We start from the raw sequence: 23778 nt of genomic DNA on the forward strand, positions 1-23778 counted from the left end.
AGGAGTCTTTACTGTTGTTTAAAGTATGCCCATCCTCTTAGACGGTGGAAAGCTCCTAAGCCAGTCTCTCTTTGCCCAAACTATCCAACAATAAATTCAGGAAGTAAAGTGTCTTCACCAACTCCCAGCTAGCCTGTGAGGTTGTGTCACTGATGAGCAAGGCCTTGGCTACACGTTCATGGAGCTCTACGGGCATGGTCTCTTCCAGGATGTGGTGTCTGGGATAGTACTGAAGAGGACCTCTCAGGCATAAAGAGCTTAACTAAGGGAATTAGGATAGTCATAGCTTGTTTGTAACCCTCCATAAAAAAGTATCATTCATTTGAAAACAGGCTGAAATCCATGATGACATAAATCATTAACAGTGACGAGAGAATTCAGAAAATGCTGAAAACAGCAGCAGAGAATAAGGGTTAAGAGGCTGCAGACATTTGGGCAACAGCAAGTATGTAGGGTATTGTTAGACCTGTCAGCCCTTTGGGTGGTCCCTCCTCATCATTATTTATTTTGTCCCACTTTTGCCTCAAACCCTGTTTGAATTTTTCCTTTTTGGGAACCACCAGACTTTTTAGTGTTGCTGCAGATTCAGGGAGCCATTTTATCTACCCCTGGAACTTCTGTCTGAGGGCCTGGAGCACAAAATGGTGGCCACCTGTGACATCACCAGCACCCACTGGAACCTACTAGCACCTTCCAGAACATTCCAGAACCCTGTGACAGTTGGAGGCGGTTTAGAATGTTGGGAAGCTAAGACAGAGAGTTGGCAGTTGGGGCTGGCAGTTGGCACCTGACTGGTGAAGAGTGAGCAGCAGAAACCTGAAGGAGGAAGGAGTGAGGCAGCAGGGGTGGAAACTTGTGCCTGGAGTGGGGTCCATAAACCCACCCTTGATACTAGTCCCTACTGACTGAGCCCAGCCTGGAGCCCTGTGTGGGAAGAAGCAAGAAAAACCATCTTAAGGACCTGGACAGCAGGAACAGGCCTTAGAAGCAAAGAACAGCAAGATCCTGACCTGGATACTGGTTTCCCTGGAGTCCGACGTCGAGTAGCCTGGAGACCTGGAGCCCGAGGGGGAGAAGCGGCGCTGACTGGAAAAGCAGACGTCGTACCCGGAGCCGCCAGAGGTCGAGAGAGGGCGCCGACGGAGGTCGTGAGGAGTACCAGAGGTCGAGGAGGAAGTCACCCGAGGTCGAGTGAGCGGCGTCGACGGGGGAGTGAAGTCCGCCCTCCGGAGTCGCCGGAGACCGAGGTGAAGTGTGCCGGAGGTCGGGAGTGGAGATCGCACTCCGGAGTCGCCGGAACCTGAGAGAATCGTGCCGGAGGTCGGGAGTGGAGGTCGCACTCCGGAGTCGCCGGAACCTGAGGAGAGGAGCACCGGAGGTCGGGAGTGGAGATCGCACTCCGGAGCCGCCGGAAGTCGACATCGAGCCAAGGCCGGCCGACGTCATCGAAACTGAGGTCGCCATCGGACCGGAGCCGCCCGAAGTCGACACCGAGCCAAGTCTGCCCGACGTCATCGAATCGGAGGTCGAGATCGAGCCGAGGCCGCCGACATCGAACCGGAACCGCCTACCGGCGTCGTCAAGAACTGACATTGTGCCGAGGCCGCCGACATCGAACCGGAACCGCCTCACGGCGTCGACACGACTCCAGCGGCGTCGGAACTTCAGAAAAAGGGCAGTAAGTGGAATAGAGGGCGCCAAAGGCCCTGTGGAATCCTAAGAGATTACTCTAGGGGTTAGAGAGGTGCTGGAACCAGCTGGACTGTGCCAGGGGTGAGCTGAGACTAATTTAGAGGGGTTGTGTAGAGTGAGAGAGCCAGGTCTCTGGTATTCCCCCCTTGATCTACCTCAGTTTAGGCCTCAACCTTGTCCAAGCCAGGGAGTAGACACCCTCAAGCCTTCCACATCCCCACAAGCTGTGACTGGGCCAAATCAGCCCATAGTAATCTCAAATGTGATCTGATTCTATAAGTGTCACTGTCAGCTTTTAATTATTTATTGAGGGCACTGTATTTATTGTATTTAACCTATTTATTGCTTCACTGTATTTATTGTTCCACAGTATTTATTGTTGCACAATATTTATTGGTTTGCAGTATTTATTGCCTCAGAATATTTAATTGCCTGTATGTATTGCACTTATATTTATGCCTTCCTTATTTATGATCACCCCTATTTATTGAATCATTAAGACAGTATTTATTTGACCTGCTCTATTTAAAAAGCTTTGTATATTGTGATTGTGTATTATTTATCTAATCAGCAACTAAGAGAAAAAGAAGATAAAGCAAGATATTTTCATAATTTTTACGGTGTAGAGTCGTTTTTGGAACGGATGCACGCATGGTTATTGTATGGGTATGTCGTATGCTTAGCACGGTGCCTGATTCCTGACCACTCGAGCCAAGCTACCACTGTATGTCCTGGAAAGACCCCGTTACCACCAACCTCTTCCGGTGTGGGAGTGGAGTATTTCCAACATTAATTGGTGTTCAGTGGTGGGATAGAGCTGTGCCTACGTATACTCAACAATAACTGTGGGTAGTCCATAGGCCTACACCGGGAGTTTTCTCAAAGCGGCCTTCCTAATTGTGGGTTTTTGTTTTTTCCAAATTTACTCTGGTGGTGGGAGGAGGTATTATTAAAGGTACCCCCCTGCATTGTTACTGCAAATAACTGTCCTCTGACCTGAGTGGGCAAGATGGAGTTTGTACTGGAGAATTTAGAAACGTACACTGTGGCCCATCTCAGGGAGTTTTGCCAGCGGGAGGGGGTGTATTGTCCCCCAGGAGCAAAGAAGGGTGCACTCCAAACCAGCTTAAGGGCTTGGGAGGAGGCACGCCGAGAAAGCAAGGCTGAGGAGGAGGACAGGGATAGAGAGCCCGACAGTGAGGGAGCTAGTTTGTACCAACCGGAGGTGGGGAACCTGTCAGCGGGGCCCAGGACACTTTCCAGGAAGGGCAGCAGTGCCTCTAGCGGTGGCTTGTCTGAAGTGGAGTTAACAGACCGGAGGGAGAAAAGGCAGCTCACATGGGACTTAGCAAGGCTGGAGAAAGAGAAAGCGGAACAGAGGATGGCTCATGAGATAAGGCTGAAAGATATAGATCTTCAGATCCTGAGAATCGGGGCCCACCCTGTACCTAACGGTGGCAGCGAAGAACGAGAGTACACCAGGGAACCCAAACCCTACTTGCCAAAGGACATAGTAGCTAGCTATGGGGTGGGCGACGATATTGCCAAGTGGCTAGCGGCCTATGAGGTCTCGTTAAGGGCCCATGGGGTTCCAGAGAAGTACTGGGGAGGGGGATTGTACAAGTACATGCCTCCAGCTGGTAGGGATGCATTATTGGCCCTCGAGGAGGATAAGCAGACCCACTACCCCACCATGAAACTGGCGCTCATAAGAAAGTTTGGACTAACACCCGAAAAGTACAGACAGAAGTTCAGGGGTAGTCACAAACTGGGCACACAGAATTGGGTGGACTTCCTGGACTATGCAAAGAAGGCACTAGAGGGTTGGATTCAGGGCAGTGAAGTGAGGAACTACGAGGGGTTGTTTGATCTAGTACTGAAGGAACACCTGCTCGAGAAATGTTTCCCTGAACTGCGTCAACACCTGGTGGATAGCAAGCTGACCAGTCCCCGGAAGCTTGCTGAGGAGGCGGACATTTGGGCTAGTACCCGGGTGTCCACAAGGGGGACTGGAGGGGATACTCAAAAGGCCGGACAGGGCGCCCCCCAGAAGAAAGAGGGAGGGGAAAAGAAAAAGGAGTTCTCCAAAGGCCCAAAAAATAATTTCCAAGGTAAGGGAACGGGATTCACCCCTAGGGCTAACCCACCCAGAAACCCTAATCCTGGCCAGAGTCAGCAGCCAAGGGTTGTCCATTGCTACAAGTGCGGTGGCGTTGGACACTATAAAGGAGATCCGAAGTGCCTGAAACGACCACCCCCTCCCATTGGAGGAAAGACCCCCGGAGTAGCTAGTGTAGTGCTCGGGGAGGAGATGCCCTTAACTAAGGGAAGGGAGTGGGCGGGTGTCACTTTAGTGTCCCTGGGAGAACGGGAGATGGTTCCTAAGATCCAGGTGCCCGCAAATACTGTCAAGTATGGGCAGTGGGTCACCATCAACGGCCAAAGAGGGGAGGCTCTGAGAGACACATGAGCCAATATGACTATGGTACGTAGCCAACTGGTGTCTCCAGAGCAGGTAATTCCCGATGTACTCCACCCAGCCGCGATGGCTGACGGCAGAACAGGCCACTATCCAGTGGCCGAGGTTCCCTTTGAATGGGGGGGGGTTGCAGGTTCACTTCGAGTTGCCGTAAGCCCTGCCGTGCCAGTTGATTGTCTGCTGGGGAATGACATGGAGCACAATGCTTGGAAGGAGGTGGAATACCGGACTCACACTGAGATGCTGGGTACACCTGACTGGGCCTGTGTGAGCACAAGGTCCGCGACTACCCGGAGAGGGAGTTCGTTTCGGCTGGAGCCTGGAACAAAGGCCCAGCCAGCTGCCAGTCAAGGGAAGAACCGAGGACAGGAGGAGCCTGCCTCGGCGTCCGCACCCCGTAGGACGGATAGGCCACCGGAGGTGGTGGACCAGGAGTCTGCGGTGGGGGATGTTACCAAACTGGAGGACCTACCCATCCCGGCCGAGTGGCACGTGGAGGGAGGCCCGTCCAGGGAGGAATTCTGCCAGGGCCAGAGGGAGTGCCCTACCCTTGAGGGGCTGAGGCGACAGGCCGAAGCCCAGGCAGCAGGGAACGTTGAAGGGAACTACAGTGTTTACTGGGAGGATGGCCTCCTCTACAGTGAACCCAAGGCACCCCTACACGGATCGTCACGAGCCTTGGTAGTCCCTCAACGTTACAGAGCCTTCCTTCTGGAGTTGGCTCACGAGATACCATTGGCAGGACACCTGGGGCAAGACAAGACCTTCGCCCGTCTTGTCCCACACTTTTATTGGCCTCAGATGAAAGTGTCGTCCGATACCTACTGCCGGACATGTGTGTCTTGCCAAGCCAGTGGGAAAACAGGGGTGAAGCTGAAAGCTCCCCTGGAACCACTTCCTGTCGTTAGCACCCCCTTTGAAAGGGTGGGCATCGACATTGTGGGTCCGTTAGATCCACCAACGTCAGCTGGTCACAGGTTTATCCTGGTCCTGGTGGATCATGCCACACGGTACCCGGAGGCAATACCTCTGAGGACCATAACAGCACCTGTTGTGGCTAGGGCCCTGATGGGAATCTTTACCCGAGTGGGTTTTCCCAAGGAAGTTGTGTCCGACAGGGGGACCAACTTCATGTCAGCGTACATGCGGGCCATGTGGAAGGAGTGTGGAGTGACCTACCGGTTCACAACTCCTTACCACCCCCAGACCAATGGTCTGGTGGAGAGGTTTAACAAAACCTTGAAGGGCATGATCAGAAGTCTGCCTGAAAGCCTGCGGAGGAAATGGGACGTCCTCCTACCCTGTTTACTTTTTTCCTACAGGGAAGTGCCACAGAAGGGAGTGGGCTTCAGCCCCTTCGAGCTTCTGTATGGGCATCCTGTACGTGGACCTCTCAACCTGGTGAGAGACGGATGGGAAAGAACTCCCAGAAAGCTTCCCCAGGATGTGGTGAGCTACATGCTGGCCTTCCGGAGCCAAATGGCTAAGTTGTGGAAGCAAGCTTCTGACAACTTGGAAGCCAGCCAAGCAGTGATGAAGGCGTGGTATGACCACAACGCTCACCCGGTGGAGTTGGAGCCTGGCCAGAAGGTGTGGGTGATCGAACCAGGAGAGCTTAGTGCCCTCCAGGATCGCTGGTCAGGACCCTTTGAGGTGTTGGAGAAGAAGGGTAAGGCTACCTACTTGGTGGACCTGAAGACCCCTCGTCAGCCCCTACGGGTGCTGCACGCCAACCGCCTCAAACCCCACCACGAGAGGCCCGAAGTCATCTTGATGATGGTGACTGACGGAGGAGAGGACGTGGAAAGCGAGCCTCTCCCCGATTTGTTTGCGTCTCAAGAAAAGGATGGGTCGGTGGAGGGAGTGATTCTCTCCCCATCTCTAACTCCTGAACAGCAGGAGGACTGTCGCCAGGTCCTGGGGCAGTACTCTTCGTTGTTCTCCCTTGTCCCGGGTAGGACTCACCTGTGCGTCCATGACGTGGACACAGGAGACAGCCCACCTGTGAAGTCCAAGATCTACCGGATGTCAGACAAGGTGAAGGCCAGCATTCACAGTGAAGTCACTAAGATGCTGGAGCTAGGAGTGATCGAACCTTCTAGCAGCCCCTGGTCCAGTCCGGTGGTACTAGTACCAAAAGCTGCACCACCGGGTGCCCAACCGGAACTGAGGTTCTGTGTGGACTACCGGGGACTGAATTCAGTGACCAAAACTGATGCTCATCCGATCCCTAGGGCGGATGAATTGATTGACCGGCTGGGAGCTGCCCAATATCTAAGTACCTTTGACCTTACTTCTGGGTACTGGCAGATCTCTTTGACTGATGGAGCAAGGGAAAGGTCAGCCTTCTCCACGCCCAATGGCCACTAGCAGTTCTGTGTGATGCCCTTTGGGCTCAAGAACGCACCTGCCACGTTTCAGCGCCTGGTAAACCAGATCCTCACCGGAATGGAGAGTTTCTCTGCTGCTTATCTGGATGACATAGCCGTCTTCAGTAACAGCTGGGAGGATCACTTGCGTCACCTGCAAGCTGTTCTCCAGGCCCTGAGACAAGCTGGATTGACGATCAAGGCCAGCAAGTGCCAGATCGGGCAGGGGTCGGTAGTGTACCTTGGACACTTGGTGGGTAGGGGAGCGGTGCAACCCCTCCAGGCGAAGATCGAGCCCATCATGGCCTGGGAACCCCCCAAGACACAGACTGAGGTCTGAGCTTTTCTGGGCCTCACGGGATACTACCGCCGCTTCGTGAAGGGATACGGTACCATCGTAGCCCCCCTCACGGAGCTCACGTCCAAGAAACAACCTCGACGGGTAGTCTGGACGGAGGCTTGTCAGCAGGCCTTTGTGAGATTGAAGAAAGCCATGTGCGAGGCCCCGGTCTTAAGGGCCCCAGACTTTTCCAAGGAGTTCATTGTCCAGACAGATGCATCAGAACATGGCATTGGGGCAGTGTTATCGCAACTCAACGAAGAGGGTCTGGATCAACCCGTGGTCTTCCTATCCCGGAGACTACTCCCCAGGGAACAGAAGTGGAGTGCAATTGAGCGTGAAGCCTTTGCAGTGGTATGGGCTCTGAAGAAGTTGCGGCCATACCTGGTTGGCTCGCACTTCCTAGTTCAGACCGACCACCGACCCCTTCGTTGGCTGATGCAGATGAAGGGGGAGAATCCCAAGTTGTTGAGGTGGTCTATTTCCCTACAGGGAATGGACTTTCAGGTGGAACATCGGCCTGGAGTGGACCACGCCAATGCAGACGGTCTCTCAAGGTATTTCCGCCTTAGTGATGAGAACTCCCAAGGGGTTGGGTAGCTCTCCCCACTTTCAGCTGGGGGGGACGCGTGTTAGACCTGTCAGCCCTTTGGGTGGTCCCTCCTCATCATTATTTATTTTGTCCCACTTTTGCCTCAAACCCTGTTTGATTTTTTCCTTTTTGGGAACCACCAGACTTTTTAGTGTTGCTGCAGATTCAGGGAGCCATTTTATCTACCCCTGGAACTTCTGTCTGAGGGCCTGGAGCACAAAATGGTGGCCACCTGTGACATCACCAGCACCCACTGGAACCTACTAGCACCTTCCAGAACATTCCAGAACCCTGTGACAGTTGGAGGCGGTTTAGAATGTTGGGAAGCTAAGACAGAGAGTTGGCAGTTGGGGCTGGCAGTTGGCACCTGACTGGTGAAGAGTGAGCAGCAGAAACCTGAAGGAGGAAGGAGTGAGGCAGCAGGGGTGGAAACTTGTGCCTGGAGTGGGGTCCATAAACCCACCCTTGATACTAGTCCCTACTGACTGAGCCCAGCCTGGAGCCCTGTGTGGGAAGAAGCAAGAAAAACCATCTTAAGGACCTGGACAGCAGGAACAGGCCTTAGAAGCAAAGAACAGCAAGATCCTGACCTGGATACTGGTTTCCCTGGAGTCCGACGTCGAGTAGCCTGGAGACCTGGAGCCCGAGGGGGAGAAGCGGCGCTGACTGGTAAAGCAGACGTCGTACCCGGAGCCGCCAGAGGTCGAGAGAGGGCGCCGACGGAGGTCGTGAGGAGTACCAGAGGTCGAGGAGGAAGTCACCCGAGGTCGAGTGAGCGGCGTCGACGGGGGAGTGAAGTCCGCCCTCCGGAGTCGCCGGAGACCGAGGTGAAGTGTGCCGGAGGTCGGGAGTGGAGATCGCACTCCGGAGTCGCCGGAACCTGAGAGAATCGTGCCGGAGGTCGGGAGTGGAGGTCGCACTCCGGAGTCGCCGGAACCTGAGGAGAGGAGCACCGGAGGTCGGGAGTGGAGATCGCACTCCGGAGCCGCCGGAAGTCGACATCGAGCCAAGGCCGGCCGACGTCATCGAAACTGAGGTCGCCATCGGACCGGAGCCGCCCGAAGTCGACACCGAGCCAAGTCGGCCCGACGTCATCGAATCGGAGGTCGAGATCGAGCCGAGGCCGCCGACATCGAACCGGAACCGCCTACCGGCGTCGTCAAGAACTGACATTGTGCCGAGGCCGCCGACATCGAACCGGAACCGCCTCACGGCGTCGACACGACTCCAGCGGCGTCGGAACTTCAGAAAAAGGGCAGTAAGTGGAATAGAGGGCGCTAAAGGCCCTGTGGAATCCTAAGAGATTACTCTAGGGGTTAGAGAGGTGCTGGAACCAGCTGGACTGTGCCAGGGGTGAGCTGAGACTAATTTAGAGGGGTTGTGTAGAGTGAGAGAGCCAGGTCTCTGGTATTCCCCCCTTGATCTACCTCAGTTTAGGCCTCAACCTTGTCCAAGCCAGGGAGTAGACACCCTCAAGCCTTCCACATCCCCACAAGCTGTGACTGGGCCAAATCAGCCCATAGTAATCTCAAATGTGATCTGATTCTATAAGTGTCACTGTCAGCTTTTAATTATTTATTGAGGGCACTGTATTTATTGTATTTAACCTATTTATTGCTTCACTGTATTTATTGTTCCACAGTATTTATTGTTGCCCAATATTTATTGGTTTGCAGTATTTATTGCCTCAGAATATTTAATTGCCTGTATGTATTGCACTTATATTTATGCCTTCCTTATTTATGATCACCCCTATTTATTGAATCATTAAGACAGTATTTATTTGACCTGCACTATTTAAAAAGCTTTGTATATTGTGATTGTGTATTATTTATCTAATCAGCAACTAAGAGAAAAAGAAGATAAAGCAAGATATTTTCATAATTTTTACGGTGTAGAGTCGTTTTTGGAACGGATGCACGCATGGTTATTGTATGGGTATGTCGTATGCTTAGCACGGTGCCTGATTCCTGACCACTCGAGCCAAGCTACCACTGTATGTCCTGGAAAGACCCCGTTACCACCAACCTCTTCCGGTGTGGGAGTGGAGTATTTCCAACAGGTATAGTCTGTCTGTCCTCCACTTAAAGAAGGGGCATCACTAAAAATCATTATGGAGATAGTTCTCTTCCAAAAATCCGTGAAGAATAGAATGAAGAGCCAATTACATATAAGCAGGGCTACTGGAAAAATGTGATTGTGCCGCACAGGTGGATTTCGCATACTGCTGCATAATCTGCAGATTTTAACAAAAAAAATATTTCTAGCTCAAACGGTTCAAAAGTTACTAAAAATGCAGTGGCACGTGTTGTAGTGCAAGGGAAGGCCTTTTGCAAAGGTTGCCTGGTCACAATTCTGTTGCTTATCGCTATATTTGGGTATTATACTGGTACTAATAAGGTATGCCCAATGCCCAGACAGTGTTAAAAAGTGTAAAAAGTGTAAAAAGTACTAAATAATTAAGTAATACTATTTCAAAAATTGCGGCATTATGCCACATAATTCACCTTTTATTGCCACATAATTTCCTCAACCCTGCCTTATAATTTGGCCCTCTCATGCCATATAATTCCAGTGGCCCGGCATATAAGGAAGCTGTAAGATTCCCTGTTAGGGGTTCCAACTTGAGTCCAGCATGAGTTTGCATAGATTTAATAACACTAATTGATGATATCCTGAGAGCAAACTTTAGGGTCTCATTACAAAGTGTCTGCAAAATCAGCCCTAGAGTTAGCAATACTGGGGGCAAAGAGGGAGAACGGGAACAGAATAAGAGCCGAATTACAAGTAGGACCATGAGCATCCCCTAAAGAGTAATTCATGAGTTAGTAATTTCAGGCCTGCTTCATCTGGTTATTCCTCATTTTCCCTCGAAATTTGATCCAGGGACTCCACCTACCAGATGGAGTTTTAGGGGAAAAGTAGTCTCAATCCATGAGTTACTGCGGATCTTGTAATCCCAGTTCAGCCAATAACTCTTGATACCGTCTGAATCTGGAAAACCAGGGACTCCATAATGAGACCTCTAATCTGTGTCTTTTTTTTTTTTTAAACATATTTTATTTGTCGATTGCATATATATCACAGCACCCTGTGTATCAGAGTCGTCAATCAAATCACATTGCATCATGTCACTAAAGCAATCTATTTTTATGCCTGCCATCCAACAATGCCACAAAATTATATCCCAAATTATAACAAACCCCCCCAACGCCCCCACCATTTCCCCTGCGTCGCACCATGTCCATACGATCCCCACCACAGCCTTAATGTCCTGCTGCCAAGTCGTATCACAAGAAGATATATCCCCTGTCTTCCCCCCCAGCACGGCGCCCCCCCAACCTGACTAGTCTCAAGAATTATCCCCATAAACGATCCTCTACCTCCACTGGTTGCTCCAGCCACATCCCCCGATAGTCCGCCCATCTTTTCCATATTTTATATTGCTTGCGTGGGCATCCCCTGGCCACAAATATGGGCTGTTGCAGACCCATACAGAAATCTAGGCCGTTTTTCCATGCGGTCACCAATGGAGCCCGAGGTGCTTTCCATGCTCTGGCGATGTCCCGCTTTGCTAGTGTAAGTCCAAGCCGCAAGAGATGTCGCTTATAGACATTACCCCCAATGCCCTCCATAACATGCAGCAGCGCTACTCGTGGCGTTCGTGGGATTTCCCACTACAGTACCTCCGACAGGCAGGTAATCACCCCCCTCCAAAACCGGTCTAGGGAAGGGCAGTGCCAAGTAGTGTGAAGAAATGTTCCTTCCTCCCGGCCACATCTGAGGCAATCCGGAGCAGCAATCATGCCCGCTCTGAACAGTCTGGCCCGGGTGAAGTAGACCCTATGCAGATATTTGAATTGTATGAGGAGCAGGCGCATCGCTATAGCCGCTTCTCTAGGAGCCGCCAGGGCTTCCCGCCAGTCCTCCTCATCTAGTGCACCCACGTCAGTCTCCCAATCCCCCCGCAGTTTCTGTAGCTTTGTAGAACAATGGATAACTAGGGCCTGATAGATCCTTGAGATCTTCTTGGTCTCCAAGTCCCCCATGAAGAGTCTCGCTTCCAACGGACTGAACTCGGGGAGGGATGTCAGTCCCTCCAGGCTAGGGGACAGTGCATGGCGAAACTGGAGATATCTATAGAACTGTGATTGGGGCATAGAAAATCCTCATTGTAAGTCCTGGAATGACTTAAGCGTCGTGCCACTCATAACGTCTCCCAATGTCGAGATGCCAATATCATCCCATCCGCGGAAGCCCCGTAGAGCCACCAGGTCTGGGAAGCGCCCATTATTCCAGAGGGGGGTCTCCTCGGTCAAAACATTCCACCAACCCATCCGACGCAATGCTTGCTGCCATATCAGGAAAACCACTCGCATGGCCGACGGCATGCTGCTGCACATAGGCGCCGAGTACAGGATAGTGTGTAGTGTGTTAGACCCCATAAGCAGCCGCTCCAATGCATACGCCGGGTCCCTCCTTTCACCATACCACCACTCGTTGAGGACAAGGAGATACGAGGCCTGGTAGTAAGACAGGACATCCGAGGACGCAATTCCCCCGCAATAAGAGGATAGAAAACATGTTCTAAGGGCCACACGTACTTTACCCCCCACCCACAGAAACTGCCCCAACACAGAATTCACCTGCCGGAACCATCGAGGTGGGATCGGATATGGATAGTTTTGCAGCTGGTATAGTAGCCTAGGCAGCGCCACCATCTTAAATATTGCTGACCTGCCATACAGCGTCAGTGGCATTCGAGACCAGGTCTTGAGGTCAGAGCGGATCCTCTCCCACACCGGCGTTATGTTGTGCTCCCAAGAAATAACCGGTACCTCCGAAAGGAACACCCCCAAATATTTCAGCCCACCTGCAGCCAGCTGAATATCCCTCGCCCACGCACCGGGCTTCGAGCGGTCCCCCAGAATCCACAGTGTAGATTTGCGAGGATTCATATAGAGTCCCTACGTCTCCCCAAAGATCTGCATGATCCGTAGGAGTCGCGGCCCGACACATCTAGCTCCGTAAGGAAAAACAGGACGTCATCCGCATATAATGCGATCCTGTCCGATACCTTCGGAGACCATTCAAAGCCTCGGACCTGCGCATCCATGCGTACCCACGCCGCCAGCAGTTCCATCGCTAGCGCGAACAGGTATGGGGACAGGGGGCATCCCTGCCATGTACCCCGCTGTATCGGAAAGATAGTAGATGCCACCCCCGCCACCCGCACCGTCGCTGTCAAATCTGTGTAGAGGAGCTGAAGGTAGGATAGGAAGCGCTGGCCCAGGTTGAGGCGGCGCAGTAAGGCAAACAGGTATACCCAACTCAAAGAGTCAAAGGCCCTATCCATGTCTGCTAACAGGAGCGCCGCCTGCTCCCCAGTTTGTCGAACAGCCGCCACCGCCACGTGTGCCCGCCTTATATTGTGTCTGGTGGCCCTCTTGGGCATGAACCCAGCCTGATCAGGGTGTATAAGAGCCGATATGTGTGTCAGAAGGCGATTAGCCAATGCCTTGGCCAGGATCTTAGCCTCCACATTAAGGATGGAGATAGGGCGATACGAAGCCCGTTGATTCGGGGGCCGGCCGGGTTTAAGAAACACCACCACTTCTGCGTGTCTCCAGTCTGGGGGGAGTATGCCCTTTTCCCTGGCCTCCTCCACCACGGCCTGAAAGTATGGGGCCAATTGCGTGTTATAGCGTCTGAAGAATTCGTTCGGGAACCCATTGGGTCCGGGCACCTTCCCAGAGTTAAGCTCTCCCAAGGCTGTGCCGAGCTCTTCCTCCGTTAATGGAAGCTCCAAGCGATCCCGCACTTAATCAGATACCGCTTTAGGGGGCAGATCTGCTAAGAATTTATCGACGGTGGCGGCTGGCAGGCATTCCTGGGGGGCATAAAGATCTGCATAATAGGCAGCAAAACTTTCGGCTATAAAGAGCTGGTCGGTGATCGGTACCCATTTATCATCCAATAAACCGGGGAGGGCCTGGGCATGAAAGGCGCCCTGGCAGAGCCGATAGATCATTTTCCCTGACTTGTCCCCCCACTGGTATATTCTGCTACGTGTCGCCAGCCAAGTCTGACGAGCTTCGTCCATAAGAAGGGCAGCGCAGGACTGTTGGGCCTGGAGTAATTGCCTCACCAGTAGCCCTCCCCCTTCTTCCCTGGCCTGCCGTTCGAGCGCCTCAACGGAGGCCTCCGCCCGCGTCACCTCCTCCCTGCGCTTGCTGTGGGCCGCCGAACACCAAGATAAAGCCACACCTCATAGTGTGGGCTTCAAGGCCTCCCACAAGGACCCAACACTAGACACGATCCCTCGTTTGAAGTGAGGTAGTGAGCAATGGTTTCCCTCATATGCGTACTGTAATCTGCATTCTGCAGGTGCCATGGCGAGAGGCGCCACCGAAAGGGCTGTCGCCCTCTGCCCATAGCCAACTCAAGGGACACTGGGGAATGGTCAGATAGGCCACGGGGTAGGATCTCTACCAGCACCACTCTACTAGCCTCCGCCAGGGGAATAAATAGGTAGTCCAGCCTTGAGAAGGTGTTGTGAACTGCCGAGAGGTATGTGTACTCCCGCCTATCGCTGTGGGTCCAACGCCAGACATCAATCCAGTCAAGACTAGCCACCAGGGAGCTTAGTTTCGTGGGGCCACCTCTCCTCGAACCACCCTCCCCCCCACTTCGGTCCCTAGCCAGGTCCATAACATCGTTCCAGTCCCCTCCCACTACAGAGAGCATATCCGGCATATCCGCCCAAAGGGCCAGTACCCTCTCCACATGAGACCACTGCAAGGGGGGGGGGCATACACACAACCCAAAATCAAGGGGACCTCCCCAACCGTACCCCGAATAAATAGATAGCGGCTGTTGGACCTAAAGACCTATGGTAGCTTGGCTCAGGTGGACAGGCCTCATTCCAGAGGACATGTCGTGCTTGCATCCCACTTACCTCGGCACTCCAGCGTATCACCACTCAAAACGACACTACACCAAGGAGTTAGAAAAGTTAGAAAAGCTTTATCTTTCTTTTTATCCGGTTTTTCTTTTCTTTCAGAGGAAATCAATCAGTTTTCATTTACATCTCATTAGGGTCATAGACATAGCCCTGCACATAGTAATTTCATTGCACTTGAAATCAGGTCATTAGATATAGAACTGCACGTAGCCATTACAATGCGCTTGAAATCAGGTCATTAAATATAGCGCTTCACATAGCCATTACAATGCGCTTGAAATCAGGTCATTAAATATAGCGCTTCACATAGCCATTACAATGCGCTTGTAATCAGGTCACTAAATATAGCACTTCAGTGGAGCCTCAAGCATAGTGCTGCATCTATCCAAGCCCTAGAGCTTCAGAGCTGGGAGTACTTTGTTGCCTGAACTCTGGCCTCACATCAGCTCCTTACTCGTGGTTAGTTGTGGCAGCCCTATCGGGTTAGTCCCAGAAGAGCTGAACATACGGTCCCTGAGTGCGGCTCCGCACAGTTCCCCCCAGCGCGTCTCAGCGCCAACTTGGTCTGGGGATCCCGGTGCGAAGGGTAGAGGGGACTCTCAGCAGACTTGACAACGGGCTTCCCCGGGGGAGGGGCGAGCTTCGGGCCTCCCGCCCTCCTCCCCTGGAGGTTACCTTACTCTGTGGCTCAACGTTGGCCCTGGTGAGGGCTCTCCGGCCTCCCAGCGATCTCCGGGTCGAGGGCCTCCTCCTTCCGCGATACCATCGAGTTGGTGGGGGATTGGAGGCGCGCCCGCGGCTCCCGTTGTCAGCGCAGCCTGCGGGGGCGCGGCCTCTACTGCTTCAGGAGTCGGCGGGGGCGCCGTCAGGCAGCCCGCCCCGTCACGTGATGCGGGAGGCTGGCTTCCAAGCCTAACGCGGTCTTCTTCGAATTCCGGCGGCCCTCTCACAAGATGTGCTGCGTTACTGAGACTGCGGCGGCGGGGGCCCGGTCCTCTTCGCGGGCCCCAGTGACCATGAGGGTGACCTTTCCGGCCCCGGGCCGCAGCGGTGAGCTATTCTTTGGGGGCAGCCCCGGCGATAGTGATACAAATTAAGGGGTGGCCTGCAGTTCGGGGGTGGCGATGTGCTCGGCGCCTAGCGCCCCTTTTTCCCTCACAGCGACGCCCTAGCTCAGGGCAGGTTGGTTGGAAGGCGGCAGGCCACACGCCAGTGGTGGAACAAGACAGGGGGAACCCAGGCACAGTCAGGAAAACGGTAGACAAGGTTGGAGATGGCCACTCTCTCCCTCAGTTCCCCTCAGGGGTCCTGTCTAGGTGGGAAGCACAACCAGTTAATGTGATCCCAGGTCAGAGGTTGAAGGCAAGGCTAGGTCACGAGGTAGGGGGTAGTGTCAACCAAGGGGTGGAAAAAGCAGGCCCTAAGAACAGTCAGTTTCCCCCCTTCAGCGCTTCCATCTCCCCACTCAGGTGCCTTACTCCTGACTACCTCACTTCACACCTTCTACAAAATGGCCGACGCACCTCACCTCTATATATAGCCTGGTCCCTGACTGGCCAGAGTGGCCCAGAAGGTACTGGAACCCCTCATGACAGCCTATGGCCCAGGTTCTGAGGTGACAGTTTAGGCCACCATTTTGTGGAGGAGCTTTCTCCCTCCCTCCATTTTAGGGAAGCACCTTGAGCCACACCATCAATTAGTGATAATGGGGCACCCAGAGCCTCTAAATCAACACCCAAAAAAATTAGTGGACAGAAAAATTAGAGTGTAAAGGAAGAAAAAAATAAGGAGGGAATAGCCAAAGGGCTGGCAGGTCTAACAGCGGCCCTGCGGATCAATACACTGCTGCGCATGTATATATGGGACCCTACGATGGACCAGTATCGCCACCCCTCTGGATCCCCTCGCAAATCCTGCATGAAAGATCTGTTGGTACCCATATCGCTGTAGGCATGGGGTCTTCGTACCCAGGAGGTGCGTTTGCTGCAGCATGAGGATATCCGCCCGAGCCCTTTTGGCCTGATGCAATATTTCTCCCCGCTTAATTTTGTCAAGGGCCCCTCTCACGTTCCAGCTTATAATACGGAGGGTGCCTGGGACTCCCGTGTCCCTTAACGACATGCTAGCCATAGGGAAGGGACCCCATCCACCTCACAAGTAGGGGGCTGCGGCTGGGTGTATGAATAGTGTCATGAACCCACAATGGAAGTGCGACGCGGAACCTATAACAACTCCCCCCCAACAAACCACCCACCCCATACCTCAATAACTCTGAAGCATCTGTCGCGGTGGGGCTAGTAACCAGGGGCCATATGTATGAGCACATTTTCCCATAGACACAGAATGGGTAAAACCCTTTGATACATATGGCCCTAAATCCCAACGGGGGAAGTGGCACTGCCCCATCCAATGGATCCCCAACTCCCAGCTCATGTTCCTTGGGCTAAATCTCGACTAGTACAAGCCCGGCAGAGAACCAGCCCACATCTTAACTCCCCTGACAATTATATCACAAAGACTATGATAAGCACATTGAGGGCCAGGGAGACCACCCCCGCACCTTACCAATCCCAAGCGTCAGTGTACCAAAAATCAGTGTCCATGCTCCGGACCTCCCCCCCCCGAGGAGACCCCACCAGATACAGAGCGCCTCCTGGATCGTGACCGCCTGTCACCCCTCCGTTGCCGTCCCTTCGGATCCTTCCGGGCCACCTCTCCAGAGTCCGACTCCCTACCGGGCGGCGTAGGCACCCGCACCCACACCGTTTCGTCGGTCCACTTAAATACCTCCTCCGGGGTGTCAAAGAAGTGAGTACGGGATTGGTACACCAACCGCAGGCGAGCCGGAAACAACAGGGCATACTGGAGCTTAAGGTCTCTCAGCCGGGCCTTCGCTGCCATGAATGAAGCATGTTGCTGTACTAGTCAAGTGTAGTCGGGAAATATTGATATGCGCACATTTTCATAGAGCAGCGGTTCCTTAGCCCGGGCCTGTTTCAAAATGGCATCACGGTCCAAATAATTCAGGAATTTTGCTATTACTGGCCGCGAGCGTGCCCCTGGTGGCGGCTTCTGCATCAGTGCCCGGTGAGCCCATTCCACCACGAAGCAGCGTGACATAGCATCCGGCGGGAGCCAACTTTCCAACCACTGCGTGAGGAAACGTTCCATATTGCCTGCCTCGCAACCCTCTGGAAAACCCACGAATCTCAAGTTGTTCCGCCGGGCCCGTCCTTCTGCATCTTCCACCCGAAGCGCTAATCCCCGCTGGATCTTTTCCATGTTCGCCATTTTGTGCTTCAGCATGGTAACGTCGACTTCCACTCCAGAAATCCAGGTCTCCGCTTCTGTGATGCGAGACACAGCGTTGCGCAGATCTTGGCGCAGCAACGTGACATCCGACCCAACCGCCCCAATCTTGGCATCGAGCATGTCTCCAAGTAAACAGATGATGTGGCCTACTTTTAAAATGGTATGATTAATGACAATCATTCACGAAGAAAACAGCCCAACACTAGCATACATTTGGACAGTACCGTCTAGACCCATCAACTGTGGCTTGTCATGACATGTTGCACATGCAGCTATTCACTGTGGCATACATCATGTTAAACTTGATAGCTGAAGGTGTTTTATGGCATACAGCATGTGAGGCTTGACAAATTGTTGGGATGGGAAATGTCGCCTGCATGGTATGTGGGCATGTGCGCCTGCTCTGAGTGCCCGACTGCATGTGAACCTGATGTCCTGACTTTTTATTTTGGCCCTGGTGTCATGCTCATGTAGCGTATGTGCAGAGGCATAGACCCGCCCCTAACAGTGCGACGTCCAGGGCCTATGTTGTGACCTGTAGGGGTGCATCATGTGTGCCCTCTTAGTGAACAGTGGACTACTTTCTCTGTTGAGGGTGTATCATGTAAAGCGGTGCTGCAGTGTATTGTGTTTAATTATGTGTGGTATGAACAGATCTTTTTATCTGTGTCAGTGAGAGAGTGGCCTTCTGTCCCCTTTTGTGTAAAGCTTTTCTTTTACTTGAGTCCCAGGACCGTATGCTGATATCCTGTGTGCATGTAGAGTGCTTGTGCAGATAATACACTTCCATTCCATCATGTGCCATGGTAATCCAGGGGCATTAAACACACACACACCACCATACATGTAACAATGTGTCACATGTATGGTGGTGTGTTTTTTTTAATGCCCCTGGATTACCATGACATAAGATGAAGTGGAAGTGTATTATTTGAGTTCTTTTGACTGGAGGTTGGAGACCCAGACACTGAAGAGAGAAGGATGTAGTCAGAGCTAATGTTAGAAATCTTATGAGGTCCTTGCTACAAATGACTGCTTAATAGTATTGCTGAGCAATGCCGTTTTGAAGACAGGAGGGGTGAGGGACAGCAGTTTCTGTTGTTCAAGGTGAGGAAGTTTCTAGACACTGTCTGCATTTTTGCCTGTCTCTGATTACCACTTTAGGAAGTTGATGGCAGCATGGTGTAGAGAACACTGTGCCTATGTTGTCCTACTTAGAACCAGCCCCATTGTTACCTGATGTGAGAAGCAGCACTTAACACGCTCGCGGCCAGTAATAGCAAAATTCCTGAATTATTTGGACCGTGATGCCATTTTGAAACAGGCCCGGGTTTCAGGAGAACAGCCAGAGAAGGACACTTGAAAAGAACCACCCCAAATTGGTTCTCAAATTTAAAAAACAGTGAATCCACATCCCCTCTCTAGAAAATGCATAGAAAAGTGGGATCTAAACCAACCCACTTTGTTCCAGTCCCTAGTTCTTCTTGACCAAGTAAGAGGGTGCTCCATAGAGCATGTGAAGAGCTGCTGTAACCGTTGCTGGTATCTGTGGACAGTCTCTAAGAGGTGAGAGGACCTCGCCTGAAATCACCACTTTCTGCTTGCAGAGCTGCGGATATGTCTGAAGAAACTAAAGGTCTGACTGCCTTCAGAGACAGGCAAGGACTGTGTCTAGCTCTGCAGGAAAAGAGAATGCACAGGAAGAAGAGGCCCAGCATGTTTCCGGTGTCAGGAACACCCAGAGAAAGCTGGCAAACTTAAGAGGGTAATCCAAAAGGGACCGGTACTAAGAAGAGATCTCCTGGTCTATCCGTGCAGTATCTGAGAAGCTGCAACTAAGCCTGTACCAGAGAGTGTAAACCTGAGTCGACCCAGGAGCTTGTCGTCGGATGAGTGACCAGTAATACCGACTTAAATATCAAAGCACTGAAGAGGGAAACACCAAAAGGGCCTGGTGGCTGCAACTGGCTCGAGAGCTGAAACTAATCGACCTGGAGGATGCAACTATTACCAGCTGATGCACAGCTTCACAGCTAACTCCTAAGGGCTGCCACTGCTGAGGATTGGAAGCTGGTGGTATTGCAGTAGTCTTTCTGAGCCAGTCCTGAGAGACTGCCCTGGACAGAGCTGCTGCTGTGGTGAACAGCCCCAAAGGAGTCCACCTTGTATGGGTGAGAACACCCCACCCCCTCAGTCATGCTACACATCCAGGCCAGCTCAGGACTGGACTGGGCACCGAAACCGGCCCTGGCAAACTGCTCGGCCGGCTCCCTTGGGGGCAGGGAGGTGCGGCCGAGCTGTTTGCTAGGACCGGCTTCAGCCGATTTTATAACAAGGGGGCAATATTCCCGGTCCCGTAACAAAAATGGCCCCCCAGAGGCCCAAAACCAGACCCCACCCTGGCAGCCCACCGTGGAAACACCTGGTGCCCGCTACGGCCAGTCCGGCCCTGGGCCAGCTGCCCACAAGGGATGAGATAGACCGAAATGAGTGGGTGAAGCCACTGAGCTTTCTACAGAATGTGTGGTGCCAAAGTCGCCCTAAAGCTTTGAATTGAGTTACCTACTGTATTCATGAAATCTACGAGCAATTTGCACCTGAGCCTGATCCTTGCCTATACCCTGGCATAGCGGGATGGTAATAGCGGAGCCCCAACCTCAGTGGGTGGGAAGACTATTAGTGGGGAAGAGAGGAAAGTGTAGCACCGAGGGAGGTATAGTGCCTCATGATTTCCAGTGCAATTTACAACAAATATGTATGGTGGCTCCACTGAATTGCGTAGTATTTCGTTTGCTGTGATATTGAAAGTATATTCTTTTTCCCCACAAGATGAGCATTAGACTAGGCATTATCTTAAGGTGTCTGTTGACTGCTGAGTTATGAGCTCTTGCCCCTACACTGCCTAACAAGCCTGTGACTGTTGCCCATGCTGCCCTGGGGGTCAAGGGTGGAATGGGTTGTCCTTGGCTCACTTTACATAGCAAAGGTAGGATAAGCCCCAGGACACCACTCTCCAATAACTCAACCACTACGTATGGGGTCCAGGGACCCCTTTCTGCCCTGTGGCCCCCACAATCGCGGTCTCACACAAACACTGCTTATGATTCAGGAAACACAAAATTAGCTGTGTAACGATGGTTAAATACCCTCGATTCTACAACAGCTCTAAAGTCCATCTACAAGCTGTATGAGCTCTAAGAGTGCAAAATAATCCAATAAATCTGTAGAAAGTACTGCATCTCAGATTAAAGAATTTGTGCAGTTGTGTTAGACTGTAGAAAGCAATACGGTCATTTTATACTTACCCATGCATAAAATATCACTTGTGATACACTGTTGCTGATCAGCTGTGTATGATCCAGTGGATTAAATATTATGTAGTTCTAAAAATAAATACCAATTGTAAGTATCATGCAATTAAAATATAATGCAGTTCTGAAGCATCAATTTAAAAAATGTTTCCAAAAACACAACAATTTGAATATTCAGTTTTACCCACATTGGAAACTGTATTTTACTTTACTGCTGTTTATTTAATTGATTAGCATCTGAAACAGGCATGAAACTATACATCAAAAACAGTACTTGGGTCTTTTTCTGTGCTTGGCATATAAAACAAGGGTGAGAGGATTGATACAAAGACAGCTATAGACAAAGATTGATCATATATTGGTCCTCTTTGCTATCATGATATCCTTCATCCAAGTGTCACCATTGCAAGGCGAAGCAGATGGGGCAGAGTGACAACTGAGATGGAGGAGGTGCTTTTCAGGGCTCTTTGAAGGCGTCTAAGATGGCAGCAGATCATAATTTGCCAACAAACATTCGAATATTAATACCGATGCCCCCTCGCTTTCACTTTGGTTCCACCAGAACCCAAAATTGAATTCTGGAAGTATTGTGAAATTCAATAATTCGATGCCTTCCTAGAAAACAACATCACCAACGTCCCCAAGCCACAAGGTCATGAACCTGGAAGAGGACAACCCTAGCCCGGCCTAAAGAAAATGGCGAACATGCTGACTGTCGTTTGAGATGTAAGTTAAGAAATCTCAAGAGAGTCCACGCTGCAGATAACAGTACACACTTACAACTGTCCTGAATTCACCTACCTACAATACCACTTTATGAGCATGAAAGACCCATGCATATAATTCCCTCCTAGAATGTGATGGATCACAGATTCCCATCTGTGACCAATCTAATGATGGACCTTTGCATTCCTACACAGGTTGGCCGGATAATCATTGTAAATGTATATTATTGCTTCCATATTTCCCCTGCACATATCCAAGTTTGCACCGTCCACTAAGATCACCCTGAGTAGCATATTCCTCGGCCTTGTGTTGTTGATCTGTAGGCGCTATGTGTTATTCATTAAACTATGCTCCAAAGGCCAGAGTGAGCTGGATCCTACCGAGCAGATGTTTTTGAGGTCTGTGTTTTAAATTGTGTACCATGGCGCCTGGAGATTTATATTCTAATCCGGGTTTGTCTCCTGATCCTGGCACGCGCACAGCATTTCGCCCACAATGGTGACACTGGGGGCAGATCACTGAGCCCGGCAGTGCCTTAAATTGTACATGCGTATTGGGCGACGTTGGTGAACACATCTAGTTATCACTGCACTCACCAAATGGAAAATGTATATCTTAAGTGAAGGTGCGAACGCCGGGGAATCACACTCACCCCAGTGACAAGGACCTGCAGGCACAACACATGGTCAGTTTAATCCCGCTGAAAATGTCCGTGGACGTCAACGCTAAACTGGGTGTGTTTCACAAGAAACCCCGCCAGGGTTTCCGGCTGATCCAAGCACCGAACTGATCGCCCCTTACGGGCAGTCGAGGAGGAAAGGTGACCAAGGGTGGACAGGACTGGGCCTCAAAGGGGGGTTCGGGAACTTTCTGGAGAATCTCCCACTCGTTAAACAATGGAGACGGCTCCAGCTCTGCTAAAATACTACAATTACACATTCTAGGTCGTACTGCCTTCTATATGCCCCTAAAGGATATAATCTCGGGTATCCCTGTCAGATATGCGTTAAACTAATCTTTATACCACGTCAGTATGTTAAAATTCGCAATAAACCCAACAGTGAGAAAAATATTATAAATATGTGTAATGTATGCACTACTACACAGGGCCTTAAGTGGGATGGAAAAACTGGGGGTCTCTCATAGGGGAGCGGCCAATATAACTAAGGGCGTGGCTTAAAACACTGAAGCTAAAAATCTGTACTTAACATAGTTTGCTGCCTGACTGGTATTTTTCTCCGCCTGTCCATTCATCCAGATATACAATACAAGAAATATTACACCTACAACAAGCCAGGGATACTGGCTTTGTCAATGGTTGTAAATTGCGTGAGATAAATAAACAACAAATATGATTTCGTTGTATATAATATTGAAAATGTTTCCCTTCTTGTGGGCGAAGTTGTGGCGTAGGGCTAGAACTGCCGACTGTCGAGTTGAGAAAGCAGGTTCCAACTTCCCGTCAGCTCAATATCCTGTGATTCAAAACATGAATATGTCCTTGTTGAATTTAACTGGTGCTTATGTTTGATTTTGATTGGTACAATTGCAGTGTTAAGCTTTTTTTCCCCTCCACCCAGAAGGTAATAAAAACGGAGAGCACGATAGGGACCCGTTTCGGCACCTGCTTTTAGAACTGCTCTACACCGGCAGGACAGGCCAACTAAAAGCCAGGACCCGGCCAACTTTAAGCCCTGACCTGCTACTACATAAAATGTACTGTCAATAACCCTGGGCGTAGATCGCGTAGTAGCGCTACGCGTAGCTACACGAAGTGCACTTCGCACTACGTGAGATACGCGTAGCGCTACACGAACTGTGTAGTACGCTGTTCGCGATTATTGCACAGTGCCGGATGCTTGTCCGCACTGTGCAATCATTGCAAACGGCATCTTGCACAGTGCAAGCGGTCGTTTTTCTGCCGCTTGAGTAGATTATTACTCGAGCGGCAGCTTTCTCAACGCGGACTGGTAGTTTCTCATCGCGAGCGGTC

The 23778-nt window shown here is 51.4% G+C and overlaps 1 protein-coding gene across 1 annotated transcript in view; it reads right to left on the reverse strand.

Annotated features, from left to right (window-relative positions):
• CFAP251 (cilia and flagella associated protein 251) overlaps positions 1 to 23778 on the reverse strand; it is a 670115-nt gene that overhangs the window by 483367 nt on the left and 162970 nt on the right. Inside the window, exon 8 of the mRNA XM_085633872.1 lies at positions 21054 to 21131. Coding sequence (XP_085489998.1) covers positions 21054 to 21131 — 78 coding nt within the window. The remainder of the gene's footprint in view (positions 1 to 21053; positions 21132 to 23778) is intronic.

The sequence above is a fragment of the Triturus cristatus genome, chromosome 11 (genome assembly GCF_964204655.1).
Source record: "Triturus cristatus chromosome 11, aTriCri1.1, whole genome shotgun sequence".
NCBI lineage: Eukaryota > Metazoa > Chordata > Amphibia > Caudata > Salamandridae > Triturus > Triturus cristatus.